We start from the raw sequence: 20,122 nt of genomic DNA on the forward strand, positions 1-20,122 counted from the left end.
ACACACACACACACACACACACACACACACACACACACACACATATATATAAATTGAATTTTGGGAAACTTTAATGGTGTTGCCAACTTTGGAAAAGGTCATCCCAATTTACTGTGTTGACTTGGCATTGTACAGAAACCATATTGGTCTAGAAATGTTAATTTATTATTTTTTTTCCATGTGTACAGGGGGAAACTAATAAAGTATTCTCTAAATAATGAAAAAAAGAATAACATAAGACTATAAGAGCGAGAAGCAATTTAAATATGTTCAGGAACCATTTTCATCTCCAGAATTAAGGATTATTTTGATGTTACATCATTGCCTTTTCTCTTTTACTTTCCTTTTCAGTTTTATTTTAGGATTCCCTATTTTTAATGTTCATACAGAGATTTCTTTAACTGAAATACCGAATAGTTTCTTTGGTGTGAAAAACTGTAATAGTACACAGGATCCTAATGAGATAATTAATAATGTGAAATAGGAAGTAAAGGGCTAAAGGTGTAAGGAAAGTGGGAAGGGTGGGGGAAAGGTAATAAGGGAGGGGGAAAAAGTATGAGAAACTGAAAAAATGGAAATAAAGTGTTTGTAAATGGGGAGGGGAGGAGGGGGTGAAGGGAGGGCAGGGACAAGGGGAAAAATGAGAATCAAGACCTATTATGTAAAGGTACAGAATCCCAATGATGAATGTAATTGTATTGTATACCTAGATTGTACCAATAACCTCAATAAAAAGAAAAAAAAATCGAAAAAAAACAACAAAAAAACCCCTACCAACTTTGGTATAATATCAAAGTACAAATCTGTATTATCTGAAAACATTGCTAAGATTTTCTTTTCTTTTCCAAATATGTATGAGTCCAGATTTTCTGTTCCTTTTTTTAGCAGTGCTAGGAACTGAACCTAAAGTCTCAAAAATACTAGGTAAGCACTCTACCTGAGCTACATTTCCAGTTCCAAATTCTAACGCTGTAACAGACTGAACAGAAGAATAAGAATCTTGCTATTAAGCCTGACCTTAAGGAGATTTGTGAAAATGTGTTAATGCCATTCTTCACTAAAAAGTGTGTATGGGGTGTGTGTGTTTGTAAATTTTGCATAAAAACTTTTAATGCTAACTAGTAAGTACTTAAATTTTTAAAACTTCACTTGTAATATTATTATATTACAAATATAATATAAATAGCACTAGCCAAAATCCTCATAAATAAAAGCTCTTCAGAGTATTCACTAACTTTACAGACTGTAAGATCTGAGAAACCAAAAACTGAAAACTCTTTGCTACAAAATGTACAGTCTCAACACAGGCAGTAGCACCTCAAGGGGGCAAACACTGATTCTCTGACAGAGGAAAGTACCAAAAACCCCTTACCTTTTATGTATAAAACCAGAAATACCTACAACATATAAACAGATATATAATATTATCTGTGAATTTAAACATTTATTTAGGTGAGGGCCAGTTAGAAAAAGTTTAAAATGGTTCCTTGGGATAAGAGAAAATACAGAAAAAAAGATTAGGAAACACCAGTCTAAACCGCTAAATATACTAGGCTACCTATTAATAACATTAGAATAATATAAGATAGGAATTAAAGGAAGTTTCCCTACTGATATTGATATTCTTTCAGCATTATGCCTGACAATCAATCACAAACACCCAGACATAATAAATATTCTACTTGTATAAAAACTCAAGTACAATAAATAGTCAGATAAAAAAATAGCTTACTTCAAAGTGGTAAGATTAAAATTCAAAAACATGTTAATATGAGCAATTTTCCCAAGCCAAACTGTCCTGCACAGCAGCAAATTAACAGTGCTTTTCATAATTTAAGAGGCACAAAAGAGTTCATGAGCAACTGAAATAGAACTATTTACTCATTGTTAGGACACAAAATGTACCTCTGCATGAAGATTCAGAAAAACCAAAACCATCAGAATTGTAAGTTTGTCCAAATATGTGCTGGTCCATATGGGTGGCCACAGACAAGCTGGATGTCCTGCTACCCTCCCCTTGTAATGTGACCTCTATGGTGGGTAGACAAGGTACCAGGTACATCATGCAGGTGTCCCAAATGATCGTGAGAAGTGGGGATGAGGAGGCAGAACAATTTCTTAATTGCTATACTGTGGGATTCCGAAGCTACAAATCCAAGAAGAAAAAGAGTAAGAACATACTACCAGACCTATACACAAAATCAGTAAGGATGGTATTAAAAAGTTTATGAAAAGAATTCATAAAACCTCAGTTCTGTTTCATAAGCAAAATCATCATGTATTATTCCCTCTATTTCCCAAGACAATGCTTAAAAGTTATTCAGAGTTTACTATGGGACAGGAACTATCTTTATTGTTTTATTTATATATCATTTAATCCTCTCAAGAACCTTCCATATTGGCACTATTGATATCTTTGTTTTGAAAAAGGATACTCAAAGTAACTTGCCTCAAGGTCACAATCTACTAAGCAGCTAAGTGTGTTTTTATTTTAAAAGTGAAGAGATTTTCTTCCTTTTTCACACTCTCAATTATACCATTTGAACCTTATTTACATTTTTACTTTTTCACATCAGAGAAACTATTCAGTATTTACTCAAGTGTGTCCTATTTATTTCACTTAAGAGTATGGCCTCAATGTGGGTACATTTAGCTATAAATGTTTCTAGTTTCTTTCTTTATGGTTGAGTAGTACTCCATTTTAAGAAAAACCACATCTTCTTTATTCAGTCTCCAGGTGATGGGCATTTGGGTTGTTTCCAAGTTTTAGTTATTACAAACTGTGCCACTATAAACATAGGTGCACATATATCACTGTGGTATGATTCTTTTAATTCTTTTGGAAAGATACCCAGCAGAGGGATAGCTGGATCACATGGAACCTTTAATCCTAGTTCTTTAAGCTATCTCCATATTGATTTCCACAGTGATTGCACCAGTCTGCACTCCCACCAACAATGGAGAAGGGTTTCCCTTCTCCTCACAACCTCACCAACGTTTGTTATTGGTTGATTTCTTGATAGCAGCCATTCTTTGAGGGGTGAGGTGAAATCTCAGTGTTGTTTTCATCTGCATCTCTTGAATGACCAGTGATGTGGAACATTTTTTTATATATTTATTTGCTGCTCTTATTTCTTTGTCTGAGAAATGTCTGTTCATTTCAAATGCCCATTTTTGAATTGGGTCTTTGTATGGGGGGGGGTCTGATTCTTTTGAGTTCGTTATATGTTCTAGATAGCAGTCCTTCGTCTGAGTAGCTGGTAAAATTTTTTTCCCACATTGTAGGATGTCTTTTAGCTCTACTGGTGATTTCTCTTGCACTGCAAAAACTTTTTAATACAATGAGATCCCAGTTGTTGATTCTTTGTGCAAGTTCTCATGCTGCTGAGGATTTGTTCATAAAGTCTTCATCCATCTCATCTCATCTGTGACTTCTGTTTTGATTCTACTCGCAACATCAAGGCAGCTAGGCACAGCACATCTAGAGAGACTCACAAAAAAGTCTTCCAGAACTGCGTCAGAAAGTGGCAAGAACAATGAGATCAGTGTGTTCAAAGTGAAGGGAGTATTTTGAAGGGGATTCACGGCAATGTATCTTTTACTATAATAAATTTTTAAAAATTCTTTAAAAAGTGAAGAGAATGACTGCTTAAGTTCATCATATCCCTATAAACCTACAATTTTGTGAGCATTCATGAATTATTATTATGTAAAAATTTAAAATTTCATTCATTTGTTCACTCTTTAGATATTAGCTTTAAATAGCTGAAACTGCTCGAGAAAAAGTTTATGTCTTTTTACCTATGAAAATAATTCAGGATTAAAGAATTCAGGATTTTAAGACTGCAAAGAAAATTAATTACCAACTATTAAAATTTTAATGAAAAACAGTAATGAATGCATGCAACACTGACTCAATTATAATGGCAAATATATATCAATTTATCTCCTTTGCTTCATTTCCTATTGTTGTCATCAAGTTCCAATATTTTTCTTTTGAAATATCTCATGTTCATTTATTTTTCTTTCCAATTGTGCTTCTCATCCCTTAATACCTGTGGGGTTTCTATTGTTTTTGTGCTATGGTTTGCAGCAGGGCCCTGTGTATGACACCAGTGTTAAACGTTTTCCTTTCAGATTTACTTCCTCTCCTCCCACTCCATTTAAATTCTCCTGGAACATTCAGTTGTTTTAGCTTTGTATAATTGCCCCCCAACAGAAGCAGTCAAGCTAGCATTCATGCTGTCCATAATTTGCCCCAACCATACTAATTTCCTTGAAAAGCACGCTATGTGAGAGACTCCTTGGACTTGGGCTGGCAACAGTTCAAATCCCAGATTTGTCATTTTTTTGGTCTGTTTTGCAATATTGGGGACTGAATCTAGGGGCGCTCTACCACTGAATTACATCCCTACTCCCTTTTTTATTTTCAGACAGAGTCCTATTAAAATTGCCCAAGCTGGTCTTGAACTTGTGATCCTTTGGTCTCAGCCTCCCAGAATGCTGGGATTATAGGCATGTGCCACCATGCCTGGTTTCAGTTTTGGCATTTTATTACCTGAAAGAGCCTGAACAAGTACTAAGCTACCCAGCCTCAACATCCTAAGAGGGCACTAACATCTTCTACCTAACCAGATTAAACAATGCACAAAGAGAGCATCTAGACAGAGGCTGCCACAAGGAAGAAGCTGAGTAACTGCTCTTAACTCAGCCATGCCTGAAAGCAGAGGCCCTTTGCTCCCTTCCAAACCGTACTCTTTCCTAGAAATAGGAACGTTTTGTACACCACCCTTAATTCTATTTGCAGAAATCAGTTCTACATTCACAGAAGTGACCTGTATCACCCTATGGGGGCTCTTTTCCTACTACTGTAGACACACAACTCATTTCCTACCTAAACTTCAACTTCCTTCTTCAATCCCTTTATGCCTAATACGAATTTTACAAAATATCTTACTGAGTAAGTATTCCTATTAGAGGGAAAATAGTTAACTATCCCTTGAAAAGGGGGAAAAATATATTTATAAAATTTTCACACTTATAGTATTCATACAAACAGCTATTCAGCAAGAATGCCTACGAGCCTAAGATATATAAAATGCATATCTATTTTTTACATTTTTTCTTTTTCCTCCAAAAAGGAACAGGAAAGGAACACAATTCATAATGAGTTATCTGAAGTTATGAACTGATCAGCTTGGGTTAAATCAGACTCAGTTATGTTTGACTGGCCAGCACACATTAATTTTAAATTAGCTGTTAATATCCAACAATTGAGGAATGTCACATAAAAAATACAGATTTCTAGATTTTCTTGAAAATCAAATAGAAAAGCTATGTTCTCAAAATTAACACTCATCAGCTGGGCCCTATTAAATGGGCCTGTACTCTCCAACTACCTTCACTATTGGTGACTTGACTAATCTGACTTTTAATCCCTACATTAACAGCTTTGTCTTCTTTGGGATCTTTACTATTAATTTCAAGAGAATAAAAAATTACTCATGGAATAGTGACTTATATAAGAACACAAATAAACTCTGAATAGTACTACAGCCCAGAGTGATAAGAAAAGCCCTTTGTACCTTTGCCCTTCCATTAATCACTGGAAAACTAAACACTTGGCTAATGCTCTTTGCAAATGTATCAACTAGAGATGCTAGAAGAGAGCAAAGTACAATTTATAGTAAATCTTAAAATAACTTTTTTTGGGGGGTGGTGGTGATAACAACTGATGCAAAGAGCAATATCCAAGCCAATAAAGGTGCATGAAATTGCTATTTCCTGGAGGAACACAGAAATTTCCCAGAGTTCTAAGCACTCAGGTCTCCAACTCTCCTATGAGCAATATAGATTATGATGGAGTAAAATGTGCATTGCTCCTATGACATAGTTTCTTTACAGAGATAACAAAAATACAAGGAACTTTACAAAGCACACATATAAGTACGACTTGATAGAAAGCACCTGGAAAGAATACTACTCACCTGATGAAAGAACAAGGCTTTGGATTAGGGTCCCTGCTGTACTGAGTATACTTAGTAGTTCTCTGTACAGCAGTCCCCAGTTCCCTGTCAGGCTGTCTTTTGCCTTCTGTTGCTCAGGCCAAAAGACAGAAAAGCCTGACATCTACTGGGGGAGAAGGAGCTACATATGCTTTCCTCACAAATAATTAAAACATCATTACCAACAAACCAGCTATATAAACAGAAGACCCTGAAGTAAATTCCAGTAAAAAAAAAACTCACTTTCCCAGTTATTCTCATAAGGAAAGTTTCCATTGGCTGGTTTAAATCTCATCAAAGGGGCCACTGCACTTAGTAGCTTCTCTTGTTCTTGAATTTCTGTAAATAGTGCAGTGGTGGCAAACCTATGTATCACTGAAAGCTCTAAAAGGCTTGTCATCAATGACATAGGGGATTATATACATTGTGACTGGGTTCTCTCAAACTGTGAAATCCATCATGCTGCCAGATCTAATTGAAACTTATTCATTCTCATCACCACATTTCTGTATACGGAAAGCAACATCCATTCTAGTGCTGATAAGGACTTTTCTACTTGACTATTACTACTATAAATACAGTACCGCAGTTACAAACATTATTTTGCGTATAATTTGACAGAGATACATACAGATTCTGGTCATGTTATTCTGACAGATATAAACACACTGAGGAGCAGAACTGCCAGGTCACAGGATAAATGGATATTCATCTTTAGCAGATAAGTCCCCAACATAAGAAGAACAAGTTCTATTCTGAGAGTAAATTGAATCATTACTAATCTGACAGTCAGTTTTACACAGTATACCTGCGAAAATTCACAACTCAAGTGTTCATAAATAGTGTTGCTCGTTTTCCAAAGTCATTACATAACCCTATGCCCTCCTGGCAATGTATGAGAATTCCTCATGTCACCAATACTTTGTGTTGTCTGCTTTGCTGGGCTGAACGGTGGCCCCAGTGACACGTTCATGACCTCTCTGGATCCTGTAAATATTTCTTCATATAGCAAGAGATGTAACTACGGTAAGAATCTTAAGAGGGTTTCATCCTAGACTATCCAGGTGAACCCTAAACACACTCAAATGTGTCCTTACATGAAAGGCAAAGCGCGTCTTGAGATAAGACACAGAATAACACCTTGATTTTTGATTTCTGGACTCCAGAATCAAGATGGAATTTCTTTGCATTTAGTCACCCAGTTTATGTTAATTTGTTACGGAAACCTAAGAAATTAATACATCTGCTTTTCTATTTTAAATACTCTTGTGGGTATGCAGTAGACACCTCAGTGTAAGCCTTTTAATTTTCAAGGCCACTAACACTAATACAGTTAGCCGGGCATGGTGGCGCACGCCTGTAATCCCAGCACTTGGGAGGCTGAGGCAGGAGGATCACTGTGAGTTCGAGACTAGCGTAGGCTACATAGTAAGTTCCAGGTCAGTCTCAACTACATAGTGAGACCCTGTCTCAAAAAAAAAAAACAAAAAAAAAAAAAAAAAAAAAAAAAAAAAAAAGAAAAAAAGAAAAAAAACAACAAAGACTAATACAGCTAGGCACACGTGCACATGGTTATTGATCATTCGGATGTCCTCTTTTCCTGAGATATTTATTTCCTAAGTGCCAGTTTAAAGTTTTCTGCACGTTTTGTTGGGGTTTTGCCTATTATGTCTTTTGCTCTGTGGCTTGTCTTCCATTTTTAATGGTGTCTTAGATCGAAATTCATCTAAATCTATTTTTTAAGTGTTCCTTTTTATAGTGTTTTCTAGATGTTATTTAATACACTTTTGCCTACTCAAAGGTCATGAAAACATTCTATATTTTTCTTCTAAATTTTGTTTTATGTTTTATATTCACATCTACAATCCATCTAGAGTTTGAGTGTATGCATTTGTGTGTGCACATTGTTATTTGGCACTGGGCAATGGAGCTAGGGCCTCACACATGCCAGGCAGGTAGGTACTCTACCACTGAGCTAAGTTCCCAGCCTTTTTTATTTTTATTTTGACACAAGATCTGGTTACATTGCCCAGGTTGATCCTCAAGCTTGTGATTCCTCCCACTACTGGTTCCTGAGCAGCTGAGAATACAAACATACTTCACCATGCCTAGCTGCAGCTGATTTTTTATATGGAATGAGAAAGGTATTAAGTTTTCCCCATATGGGTATCTAATTAACCCAAAACATTACCTAGTACAAGATACTCTCATCTTTGTCCACGTGTCTGGTACACATGTACAGCTCTTAATTCTGTTCCAATGGCCTGTCTACCGTGTTTGAAACTAGTTTAATATCTTTAGGAATATCAGAATCAATTATTAGAAAAGGAATTATCAGCTAAGAATAACTGGCACAAGATTTGGGTATTTTTCCCCATATTTAATTAGTTATTCTTATTCTTGTCTTTTTTTGCATTTTCATACAAATTTTAGATTCATCAATTTTTACTTAACCTAATAATACATTAATTTAAAGTTGTGTTGAATCTACACTGATGTATATATTGTATGTCCTTCAACTTATTTATTAGGTTTTCTTTAGGTTCCCAGTAATGTTGATTAATAGTATTCAATAAAGAGTTCTTGCATATCTTTAATCCCCAGATATTTTGTTTACTTACAACCTAATGAAGTGGCATTTTATTTTTAAATCTCACTTTCTGTTTGCTTGCTGCCAACCTCCAAGGTGTATTATTGGACAAAACTGTATTGGGCAATCAGCAGAAAGCCATGGATGTGATGCTCTGTCACTTCCAAGTCTAGGTTGCAAGAGACAAAAAGGTTCTGCCTCACTTTCCCTTCCTGGTAACTCATTCTGGGAAGGCTGGTTGCCATGTCTTAAGAAAATGTCATGTGTAAACAGGGAGGCCTCAGCACCAGCTATGGGGAGACTTGGAAGCAGGTCTTCCAGACCTAGTCAAGTCCTTCCTTGGGTGACTACAGTCTTAGCTGACATCCAGCCTGCAACTCCATGAGAGACCCTGAACCAAAACCATACAGCTAAGCCTCTTCGGTATTCCTGACAGAAATTATATGAGATAATGGATGTTTAACAACATTCACTGTAGCTGTAGCTCAGAAGACAGATGCCTTGCTGGCATGTGTGAGGCCCTGGGTTCAATCCCCAGCACCACAAAATAAGCATGTTTTGAAATATACAAAAATGTTTGGGTCTGTTTTTTTTTTTTTTTTTTCTGGGGATTGAACTTGGGACCTTGAGCATGTGAGGCAGGCGGCAGCACCACTGAGCTAAATCCCCAGCCCCAAAAATGTTTTAATGTTAATTATTTCAGCATTAAATTCTGCCACAATTTGTTATGTAGCAATTAACAGCTAACACAATTACTGGTTATCTATGTCTCTGCTTCTGTTCTTGCCTTCTGATAGTATGTTTTCAACGAAGGAGCCAGTGATACTGATAATCTAAATGAAATCATACTGTTTGCTTAGTCAAAATTCTCCACTGGTTCCCCAATACGCAAGGAGTAAAAGCCAACTCCTTGGCATGACTTCAGGCTCTCAGGATCTGATGCTTTGTTGCTTGACCTCTTCTTTTAGCCCATCTTAACAGACACTCCCAGGCCTGCCAGGTCCACTCCTGTTCCAAGGCCTTTCTACCTGCTGGCCTTCTATATTCTCCCAGACCTGTGACCATGATCCCTCACCTCCTTTATGTCTTTGCTCAAATATCACCTTTTCAGAGAGACCTTCCTTGTCATCCTACTTAAAATTGCCCCTTGCATTCTTTATAATCGTTCCCAGTGCTATTTTCATCAATGCCTTCCTTTATCCCAATCTTAATTTACTAATCAACTACATGTATTTTGTCTGTCTTCCCCTTAAGATATTAGCATGATAACAAAGATAATTTCTTTTTCACTGATGCATAAAATAATGCTTAGCAAATGGCAGACTTTCAGGATTTATCAAATGTATAAAACTGCCTGCCATCTTCCCAGTATCCAATACCTGGTAGCCAGGTATTTATTCCAAAGCAAGAAAGTACATAGTATCTCTTTAAAGAAACTGAGTTTGCTGTTTAAGGAGAGATCTCAGTCTTCCACCAAGGTTGGCAACATATGGTTATATGGAATGTACCTTGATAAAGACTCCTAGCCTAATGCTCCATGATTTTGGGGATCTTTTCTAATTCAATCCACCTAGAAAGGGATTCTTTTTTTTTTTTTTTTTTTTTTTTTGATACTGGGGATGGAACTCAGGTCCTTGTGCTTGCAAGGCAGGCGGCGGAACCACTGTGCTAAATCCTGGCCCAGAAAGGGATTCATTTTAAAGTCTGCCTAATTTAGCATGTTCCAAGTAAAAATTAAGTCTTAGTTAATTTCACGTCCTCAAAACTAACCTTGGTCCTATATCATTTATCCTAAAGAATGACAAAGCTTTTACCTATTCAAGGCCACTCAATATTCTTTTCTGCAAAATTCTCCATTGGCTGCCACGTTCACGGATATTAACTTTTCTTCTAAAAAAAAAAAAAACTAACATAAAATAAGACCTGCAATCCACCAGATCCACATGCATAAGTCTTTATTTCCTCCTTTGTGACCTTCCATGATATAAACCACACAGTCAAGAGTTTTCACGTACCCATCCAACCAAGAAGTCTCTGGGCTTCAATCCCTGCCCAAACCATTTTTAAAAATCTTTTCTCCCCCTAACGCAATCTCCAACTTAATGCTCATCATTGGTAAATGACTGTCTCTCACTAACTCCTTCCACTTAATACTGTCTTTCTCAAAATTTAAATTTCTTCATGCTCTCTTGAAACTTAAACAATACACTTTATATAAACTGGCTTTACTATTTAACAGTACCTATAGAGTTTTATGTGCCAAGCGGTGTACATATTTTATAAATACCAAGTGTTTTAATCCTCATAATGATCCTGTGAGGTTCATCTTCATTTCCCAAATGAGAAACTGACGCACGAAGAGATTAAGGAAACCATGCAAGGTCACACAGGAATAAGTGAAGAGGCTCGGATTCAATCCATGCCATCTGGCTAGAGTTTAACCTCTGAATCAGAAGTATCCAAGGCTTACTCTCCCTTTGTACTTGTTTGACACTTGCCTTGGCAGTGTAAAAGCAAGAAGGTAAGACAGCCTTAGCATGAATCAAGGCAGTGGTGTTAAACTATACTACTGTACTAGTAGTCACTTTATCACCAAATTCTCTCTCTCAAAAAGGGGAAGGGGATTCATTTAGGAATATTCTTGATGAAACAAAGTTATTAATTTTATTAAATCTTCATATTAGTTATATTTTATTGTATTCTTCTTTGGCCCATTCTAGGATACTGGTACCACAGAGTAGAGCTTTCTTCATTCTATCCATATACCACAAAATGAAGTTTATCTCTGGACAGAATCTAGCCTCACAGCTACTTAGTTTCTCATTCTTGAGAAAAGGCTTAAAGAGAAAACAGATGCCTATTATAAATTCAGAAGTAAACAGCTATCAGCTCTTTAGAAAATCAATGTCACCTTTCAACATGTGAAATATGAATAATGAGCAAATAGGTCTATAAGGACAAAGACTACAACATAAGAGAGAAAACCCAAATTAAACACAGAGAATAACTGTTTATTTTTTCCAGAGTTATATTCACAGCCTCCTAGGTTAAGGTCAGCAAACATTGCCTCTAAAGCACCACAGTATGCACATTTCAAATGTCTGATCTATACAGCCTGTCACAGCAACTCAATTCCACCTTGGTAGTGAAAAAGAAACCATATATGTCAGTGCAAGGATATAGCTATGTTGCAGCAGAACATCTATCTATAATTAAGAGGTGACTAAAAAGGATTGCTTAATGGGCCACACAGGTCTGACAATTCCTGCTCTAGGATCAATAACAAGCACATAGGAGGTACTCAAATAAATAAATGATTTGATTATTAAATAATGATTTGGCCATTGGTTAGAAGTTATCAGGAAAAGACACAGTAAATTCCTTGATTATAAACTAGTTTTACTTTCCTTTGTCATCATTTTTTGTTCAGGATGTCCCACTACCATTATTTGTGGTGCTTATTGCTCCATTAGGTCCTGCAGAAGACACAAGTTTATGGACATGATTCTGCTCTCAACAACCAAGGAAAGGGCTAGAGGTGTAGCTCAATGGCAGAGTACATATTTAGCATGCCAAGGCTTTGAGTTCAATCTCAGCTCAAAAACATTTGACTTTCATGTATCTACAGATATTGCATCTAACTCCAAAAATCACAACCTGCCACAAAAATAAAAACCCTAAAATGTAAGAAGCACTAAACCCACAGAGGTTTGAAATAACTTCATAGGAGTATTTAAAAATGACTTCAAAAATGATGGTGATATTTTTTTAAAAATGTTGAAGTATCACAGATGGTGATTTATTTTTTAGCTAAAAGCTATAGCCACAGTGGCACACATCTGTAACTCAGCACTCTGGAAAGTTGAGGCAAGAGGATCACAAATTCTAGCCCAGCTGGGCAACTTAGGAACTTAGTGAAATCAAAAACAAAAAACAACAATAACAACAAAAACTCCCCAAAACAGCTAGAGATACAACAGAGGGTTCAATCCCCAGCACACAGGTGCACACACACACACACACACACACAAATCTAGTCAGTTGTGGCAGTACACATCTGTAACCCCAGCACTTTGGGAGGCCAAGGCAAGAGGATCCTGAGTCCAACTCCTACCTGGGCAACTTGGTAAGACCTGTCTTTAAAAAAAGGGGGGTGGCGGCAGTGTTTGCTGGGGATATTTTGTGAAGGCCATAGATTCACCTTTAGTATCATCACCAAAACAAACAAACAGTCTCATTAATACTTAGGTGAGATGAGTAACATATTTTGAAATGAGGCCTAACTATGAATCATTACAAAACACAATGTTATATACATAGGACAACTTGATACGTAATATGCCAAAGGGAATAAAACAAAAGATTGATTTAATCCTAAAGCTGGTTTTGATGCTGGTACTTCCAACTTGAATTAAATGGTCAGCCTCAAGTTTCTCATCTGACTCACAAGCCTCTGAGGAAGGTCAAACGGGAGAGTGACTGTGAAATCATAATACATTAATAGCAACAGCACAGTTCAGAACTGGATGGCTTATTTAAGGTAAATATGTATAGTTTATAATGAGGGAGAGCTGCAATCTGTCAGGTGTTTAACAGTACCTGCAGTCATAAATCCAAGGCTCCGTATTTATCCGTGGCTCACCAACAGCTGGTACAAGGCCTCCTTGCCACATTAATAGTGATCACTTGTTAGGTGTTCTCATTCTCTGAAAATGCCTCTCACTCCTACCTGACATGACAGCAATTTCATGATTAGAAGTGTCAGGAAATGATTTCTAGCATTCACCTCTCAAAAGTTTTATAATGATGTATCAATTATTCTGGTTATCTGCCAAAAATTACTCTAAATGCTTACATTTAGGAGTTAAAACTGCAGAATTATCCTTTTATACGCAAGTGCCAGTCAACATTCCAGTCTACATCTGACTACATCCAAAAATCACACAATGACACTATGGTCCGTAACCAACCCAATGTACAACAGACATCCCATAAAATTATACAACCTGAAGTCAGAGTTCACATCTATGTGCCCAACAATAAAGTCACCTAGCTGCTTGTTTCTCAATGTATCTTTATGATTGATGTATGGTGACTACATAGTTTACTGAGGACAGAGCTCCGTGTGTTTGGAATACAGGGTGGTGGAAAGGTGTCCTAGAAAAGATTAAGAATGAGGCAAGGTTGTGCACACTTGCAATGTCAGCACTTGGGAGGCTGAGGCAGGAGGAATGTGAGGTAAGGCCAACCTGAGCTACAGTGAGTTTGAGGATAGCTTAAACTGTAGTAGTTAGACCCTGTTTCAAAAAAAGAAAAAAAAAGGGAAGAGTAAGGCTACATGATGTATGCTTAGCATCATGCTAAGGAGTCTAAATTTAAATCAGCAGACAAGGGAAGGAGGGCTTAACAAGTGCTGTTCATTACATTCTTTTAAATATATCTGTATTGCTCTGAAAACCATTCAAGGTGACTTTAAAAATGCACACTGCACAAGAACATTAAAGGAATGAAAATGATAATCCAAGGGAAAATGGTAGGAAAAACTAAGTAGTTAGAAATATTGTCAATTAACGAAGTGGGTTATGGCCATAAGGGCCTATTTACTAATTACCAGTAGAAGCTGTTCAGTTAACTTTATTCCTCCTAAACACTAATGCAAAGGAGTACACTACTAGTTAAGAGGCACAATATTCTATAGAAAAGAAAAACTAATCTCTCAGGAAAAGTACAATTATATCTTTATCCAGGCAACATAAGAGCATTTCATCTTACACTTTTTAAGTAAAATATAATATGATATGATCAACAATATCTGTAAAATAAAATCCAAGTTTCCGGGGTTGTTTTTTGGTTCTACTTTTCTACACAAATCAATAATATCATGGCCAATTTCAGCTAATGGCCAGCTTACAAAGACTTGGTTAAAAAGAAAATATTAAGATATCTAAGGATATACACAGACTTATTCATGCTCCTCACTGGTGATCCTTCATAAAGTTCTCTGAGTTTTTTTTCCCCTAAATTAAAAATCTAATCAGATAACTAGACAGATAATTAGATATGTAGCAGTAAGCACTCACTGAAAGTATCAATGGGGCCCTAGAGTAGCACTTTTCATGGATTACCTCATTTAGGCCTCACCAACACTATAGAAGAGAAGAGCTTTCACCCTCCAACACACATTCTTTATTGTGGTGGGGGGTGAGAGGGTGGCAGTACTGAGGGTTGAATCCAGGGCCTTACAAATGCTTGACCACTAAAAGACTGTAACCCCAGTCCTCTTTCTAAAATTTTTGAGACAGGGCCACACTACGTTGCCCAGGCTGGCCTCAAACATGTGATCCTCAGCCTCCTGAGTCACTAGGATTACAGTTATGTGCCACAGGGCCCAGCCACATACACCCCCTTTTAATCATGTAAAAAAATTGAAGTTACATGTGCCACTCATTGCCTCCAAGCTGACAATCTTTTCTAACACAATCTGAACAACCTACAGATCTTAGCTCTTGCTACCCTTTTTGGAAACCAGGAGCAATCTTCTCTAGAGAAGCTAATTAGACTTGGATGAATGCCACACAGTGAACTTTCTGAAATCAGGGGCTGGGGTTGAGCAAACAGAATACCAGACAAGAAGTACCAAGGCTATAAACTGGCAATTTAGTTCCATATGATTTCCCATATATCTTTTTAACAATCTCCCTTTTTTCTTTCTTCAGTTATAATAATTTCTGTTCTCATGTGTTCTGGTCCCTGATTAAAATCTAGTAAAAAGTGCTTCTTTGAAAACCTAAGACTACTCTCCCTTAACACTTAGAATATTTCTAAACACACAGTGTGATTGTCAGCACTCAAACTGACTACTTTACTAGGATCTTAAAAACAGACGACAGATTCCCTTACAATAAAAGCATGACACGAAATCCAGGCTTTCCTGAAAGACTCTACTGCACTACCCTTAATATTGTTAGTCTTCAAGGGAGTTTTTGGATTATCAAGCACTCTACAAGCAGCTAAATATAAATACTAGTTTTATTTCCACAAAGCAAAAGGCTTACTTTGATCTGAAAAGCAATAACTGATAGACCTCAATACTTGCAACAATATGCTTGACTAAATTGTCAATACCTTCATTTAAAAAAATCACTGTTATAATGAATTTTATAACTAGCCTAAAATAACTTGACTAAAACCTAGAGAAAATATACCTAACCAAGAGCCTTAAATATTTCTGCTTTTCTTTCTCTTCCTTTATGGAGTAACAGCTGGTATAAGGGCCAATTTTCTATGTTCTAGTCAAACAGAACTGTGTCACTCATAAATATCATGCTTAATATACATGCATTATCTAGTATATCTAACAATCTAGAACAGAATTGTCTAGTATAGTAGCCATATGCTTCTTGTGGCTACTGAGAATGTGAACAGGAGGCCAGGGGAAGATTTCTATTCTGCTGTGCTGGGAATGTTTCTTATGATACTTTAACTGATAATGAGATTTTGTGATTTCCAAATTCTCAATCCCAAAGCATAAAAATCTATTACTTTGGGGCCAGGGATATAACTCAGTGGTAGAATGGTGAGCTGGCAGGTACAAGGGCCTGAGCTGGAGCCTGAGTAGTGAAAAAATCTTACTTTGAGGATTTATAATATGGTACTTAGTATTCCTTTTCTCAAAGAAGAAATACAGGTTTAATAATAAAAATTATGGTAGCGCTGGGGATTTAGCTCAGTGGTGCCACGGCCTGCCTGGCAAGAACAAAGTCCCAAGTTTGATCTGTGGTACCAAAAAAACACCCCCCAAAACAAAAACAAATAAGAATCATAATAATTTGTACGTTTGACAACTCAATTACAACAATCCTATCAACAAATTATTACTCTATTTTATAAATTAGAAAACCAAGGCACATACTGATTTAAGTAATTAGCTCAATATTACCTGGCTACTAAAGGGGAAACCTAGGATCTGAAACCAGGTAGCCTGAATCTACAGCATATTACTCAACTCATTTTTCAGCCCAGGAACTCCATCTTAATCATACTATGTAATACAAGAGTAACCAAGAAGCTAAAATGCACTAGTAAGGTACAAAGCAGAAGGGGAAATGGGAGGGGTAGTGGAAAAGAAAGATGGGGATCGAATTAACATGAAAAAAAGAAAAAGGGAAACAAAGTCTTTGTAGATAGGGAGGGGTGGAGAGGTTGAAGGGCGGGCAGAGGAATGGGGAAAAAATAAGAACCAAGATGGATTATGTAAAGGTGCAAATTTCCAATGATGAATGTCATTATATTGCATATCTTAAATGTACCAATAAAATTAATAAAAATTAAAAAATAAAATGCACTTGTAAATCTAGGTAAAATTGTGTCACAGAAGTGGGTTCATCAATGAGAAGCCTAGGTACTATGAAAAGGTAAAGAGTAGGACAGGACAGAGGGGGAAGAGTAGAAGTGTTTTACTTATTGTGCTCACATATTCCTATGTGTACTTTCTATCCCAATAAAATAAATTAGCTGCTTCTTAGCACTTAGCTCTAGTCCCCTGACAAAAGGGTAATACAGAACACAAAGAATCATCTTAGAGAGATAAAGGAGAAAATGAATTTTAAGACCAATTTACTATCATACAACTTTCCCCCCAAATGCTCTGTAAGTATGAAAGCTTCTCTCTTTGCTATTGTGTTCTGCCTAATTTCATTTTAGAAATCAACGTTTCATTAGTATATTCCAAAGACTCTTTCACCTTTAATTTTATTTTTGATACTAATTTAAAAAGTGAGAGAAGGCAATATTGTTGAAATATTGTAAACAAAACAGCAGCACCAAATTAAACTGGGATTTAAAAGTGAAATGCCAGATGACTAGACAGAACTCCTATTATAGACCTTAACATTTCATTAAAGTGAGGTTTGTCATCATCAAGCAAAGAGATTCATAATAAAAGATTAAGATCCAGATGATCTCTGAAATTCGGACAGCACTGTAAACGTATTGACCAATCCAGAAAGGAAAAGAATGGGACAAACAGAACCTTTGAGTGTTCCACTACTTTTGAACACAACTAACATGTATTTTATTTCTGGCATGTATCTTTTGGCTACTTTCATAATAATATCCATATTCAATGTGTATTCTTCACTTGCTTTCTATCTTCTCATTCACTGATTCTAAAGATAATCCATTTTGATTATTCCTTTAGACAATACATTTGTCATATATATATATATATGTGTGTGTATATACATATATATGTGTGTATATACATATATATACGTATATAAATTTTTTTTGGTTCTGGGGATCGAACTCAGGACCTTGTGCTTGCAAGGCAGGCACAATGCCACTGAACTAAATCCCCAGCCCTACATTTGTGATATTAACAAGAGTAAGATCATGTAAAGTATAAACGTACCCTGCAAGCAACATCCTTCTTACCCTATGCCTCATTAAGCAGTTACAAAAATTTTATAAATTTTATCTACATTCTCATCGTCCTGCTCCATATAATGTTTTACATTTTAATCATCCCATCAATATAAATCATGAATGTTCTTTTAAAGGGGGAGGGCATCCAACTTAGAGTCTCATTTCTAAAGGCTCTGAAGGAAAAAAAATGAATAAAGTAAAAAAACAAATAGACACCTTTCCAAATGGATTCTTGAGGTGATAACTTTTAGTAAGAGAGGAGAAAAAAAAGTGGGAGGGGATTGTTTTTCATCAATAGGGATTTATATTACCAAAGGACTTTAAAAAATAAAACTGGCATGTTTAAAATATGTCCACTACATTTAGGAACAATTCCTTTATTTTGAAGTAAATACTCTTGCTGAAAAAATTAATATCTTATTTTCAGGAGCAATTTTCTACATTAATATCAAACACCACATTTGTACAATACATCTTTTTATGGTTGGTTAATCAAAATATTCATTTTAAAGGACTGAAATCAACTGCAATCTGAAGAATTATAATATTTCATTTCACAATAAAAATAATTAAAAATAAAAATCTACCGCCCACTCCACCCTCAGCCTCCTACCCCCACAGTAAAAAGAAAAAACAGATCCTAAAAGATGTCTTACAGTGCTGACTGAGGTGTTTCTGCAAGCACTTTAAACTTTAAAGTAGTCAAGTTCTACGTCCAATGACATAGGGTTACAGGCTTAAGTCTCTACTCACACAGTGGAGGTTGATGAGCAAGCAAACAGCTGTCCTGTATCTTGAGACAGACATTAGCTTCCTGCCTTCCCTATCCTCATAAGCAGCTACTTAAAGTTTGAGTTTTATGCAAGAAAACATTTTAAAGCCTTCAGTGTTTTACTGCAGCAGACTTCAGATTCATTCCTGTAACACATTTAACATGAAAACAGTTGAGACAGTTAAAATTTATTATGTGCCCGCATTTTAATCATCTCAGTTTTTAAGGAGTTCTGTCACTATTACAGCTACATAAAAGGGCTACTGAAGTAAAATTAAGAAATAAAAAACTCTATCATTTTGTATTTGACACTAATGTAAAAGCGTAACAATATATGTATAGCTTTAACCTATGCATTTTTCTATACCAAATCACAGGCTAGGTAAGCAAGGATTACTTTATATAATCATATATACCCAAAGTAAACAAAACTAGATTCTCTTCTGTTTTCCTAAAGGTTAGCTAAATGACCACCAATTAAAGAACACCTTTACAAATATTTCAGAGCCTTTGAGGGGCTCAAGTATAATCCTGTCACAGCTTCTGACTAGGGATGAGCATCTGGTCCTGTTGTTACATACATACATACATACATTTATTTATTATTATTATCTATTTATTTATTTTTGATACTGGGGATTGAACTCAGGACCTTGAGCTTGCAAAGCAGGCAGCAGAACCACTGAGCTAAATCCCCTGGCCCATGCTGTTACTTTTATCATAACTTGTAGTACCCTTCCCCACAAATTCAATTTCTGTAGTACCATCACTGCTTCAAGATTAATGTAGAAGGGTGGGGGGCGCTGACTGCATTAGCATAAGAAATATTTGACCCTATTCAAACAAATTCTCAAAACAAAAGGGGTTTAGTAAGTTAGGAAGTAAACTATGATATGATTAAAACTGTCATTTCTTCATTCCATTAACAATATATTACATAAGCAGTCATAATGACATTTAGAAAAAAAGTGTTTAACTAACTAAAAGAATTCTGGCATGGTAGCACACACCTGCAATCCCAGGACCTGGGAGATTCAAAGCAGGAGACTTGTACTACATAGAAAGTCAATTTTTTAAGATAACATTCCTAGATAAAAATGAAATACCATTAAAAAATTTGACACAGGTAATTCTTAATAATTTTGTTTTCTATCTTTATCCAAATAATAGTCTAGTAGTATTACTAGTAGTACGAAATTTAGTGTATAATTGTACCAGAAAGTGACAAAAAGGGGATGATTCTAGACGTGGATGTTTCAATGGTTTTCTTTTTTACCTGACTTTTTCCTACAATTTTAAGAAAAGAACAGGCAAAATATGTATATAAAT

General features: G+C 36.0%; 1 protein-coding gene across 12 annotated transcripts in view; it reads right to left on the reverse strand.

The window, feature by feature from the left end:
• Zfand6 (zinc finger AN1-type containing 6) overlaps nucleotides 1-20,122 on the reverse strand; it is a 74,397-nt gene that overhangs the window by 22,049 nt on the left and 32,226 nt on the right. For 4 of the 12 annotated variants that reach the window (XM_010621217.2, XM_010621214.2, XM_010621221.2 and 1 more), the window contains exons 2-3: nucleotides 18,775-18,939; nucleotides 13,195-13,324 (exon numbers count right to left, since the gene is read on the reverse strand). The exons of 5 other annotated variants lie outside the window; for them this stretch is intronic. In XM_010621217.2, coding sequence (XP_010619519.1) covers nucleotides 13,195-13,204 — 10 coding nt within the window. In that variant the 5' untranslated portion in view covers nucleotides 13,205-13,324; nucleotides 18,775-18,939. The remainder of the gene's footprint in view (nucleotides 1-13,194; nucleotides 13,325-18,774; nucleotides 18,940-20,122) is intronic. 3 more of the 12 variants (XM_010621223.2, XM_010621222.2, XM_010621215.2) reach the window with 2 other exon arrangements.

This window comes from Fukomys damarensis, unplaced genomic scaffold, assembly GCF_012274545.1.
Source record: "Fukomys damarensis isolate Sample0158 unplaced genomic scaffold, DMR_v1.0_HiC HiC_scaffold_7, whole genome shotgun sequence".
Lineage (NCBI taxonomy): Eukaryota > Metazoa > Chordata > Mammalia > Rodentia > Bathyergidae > Fukomys > Fukomys damarensis.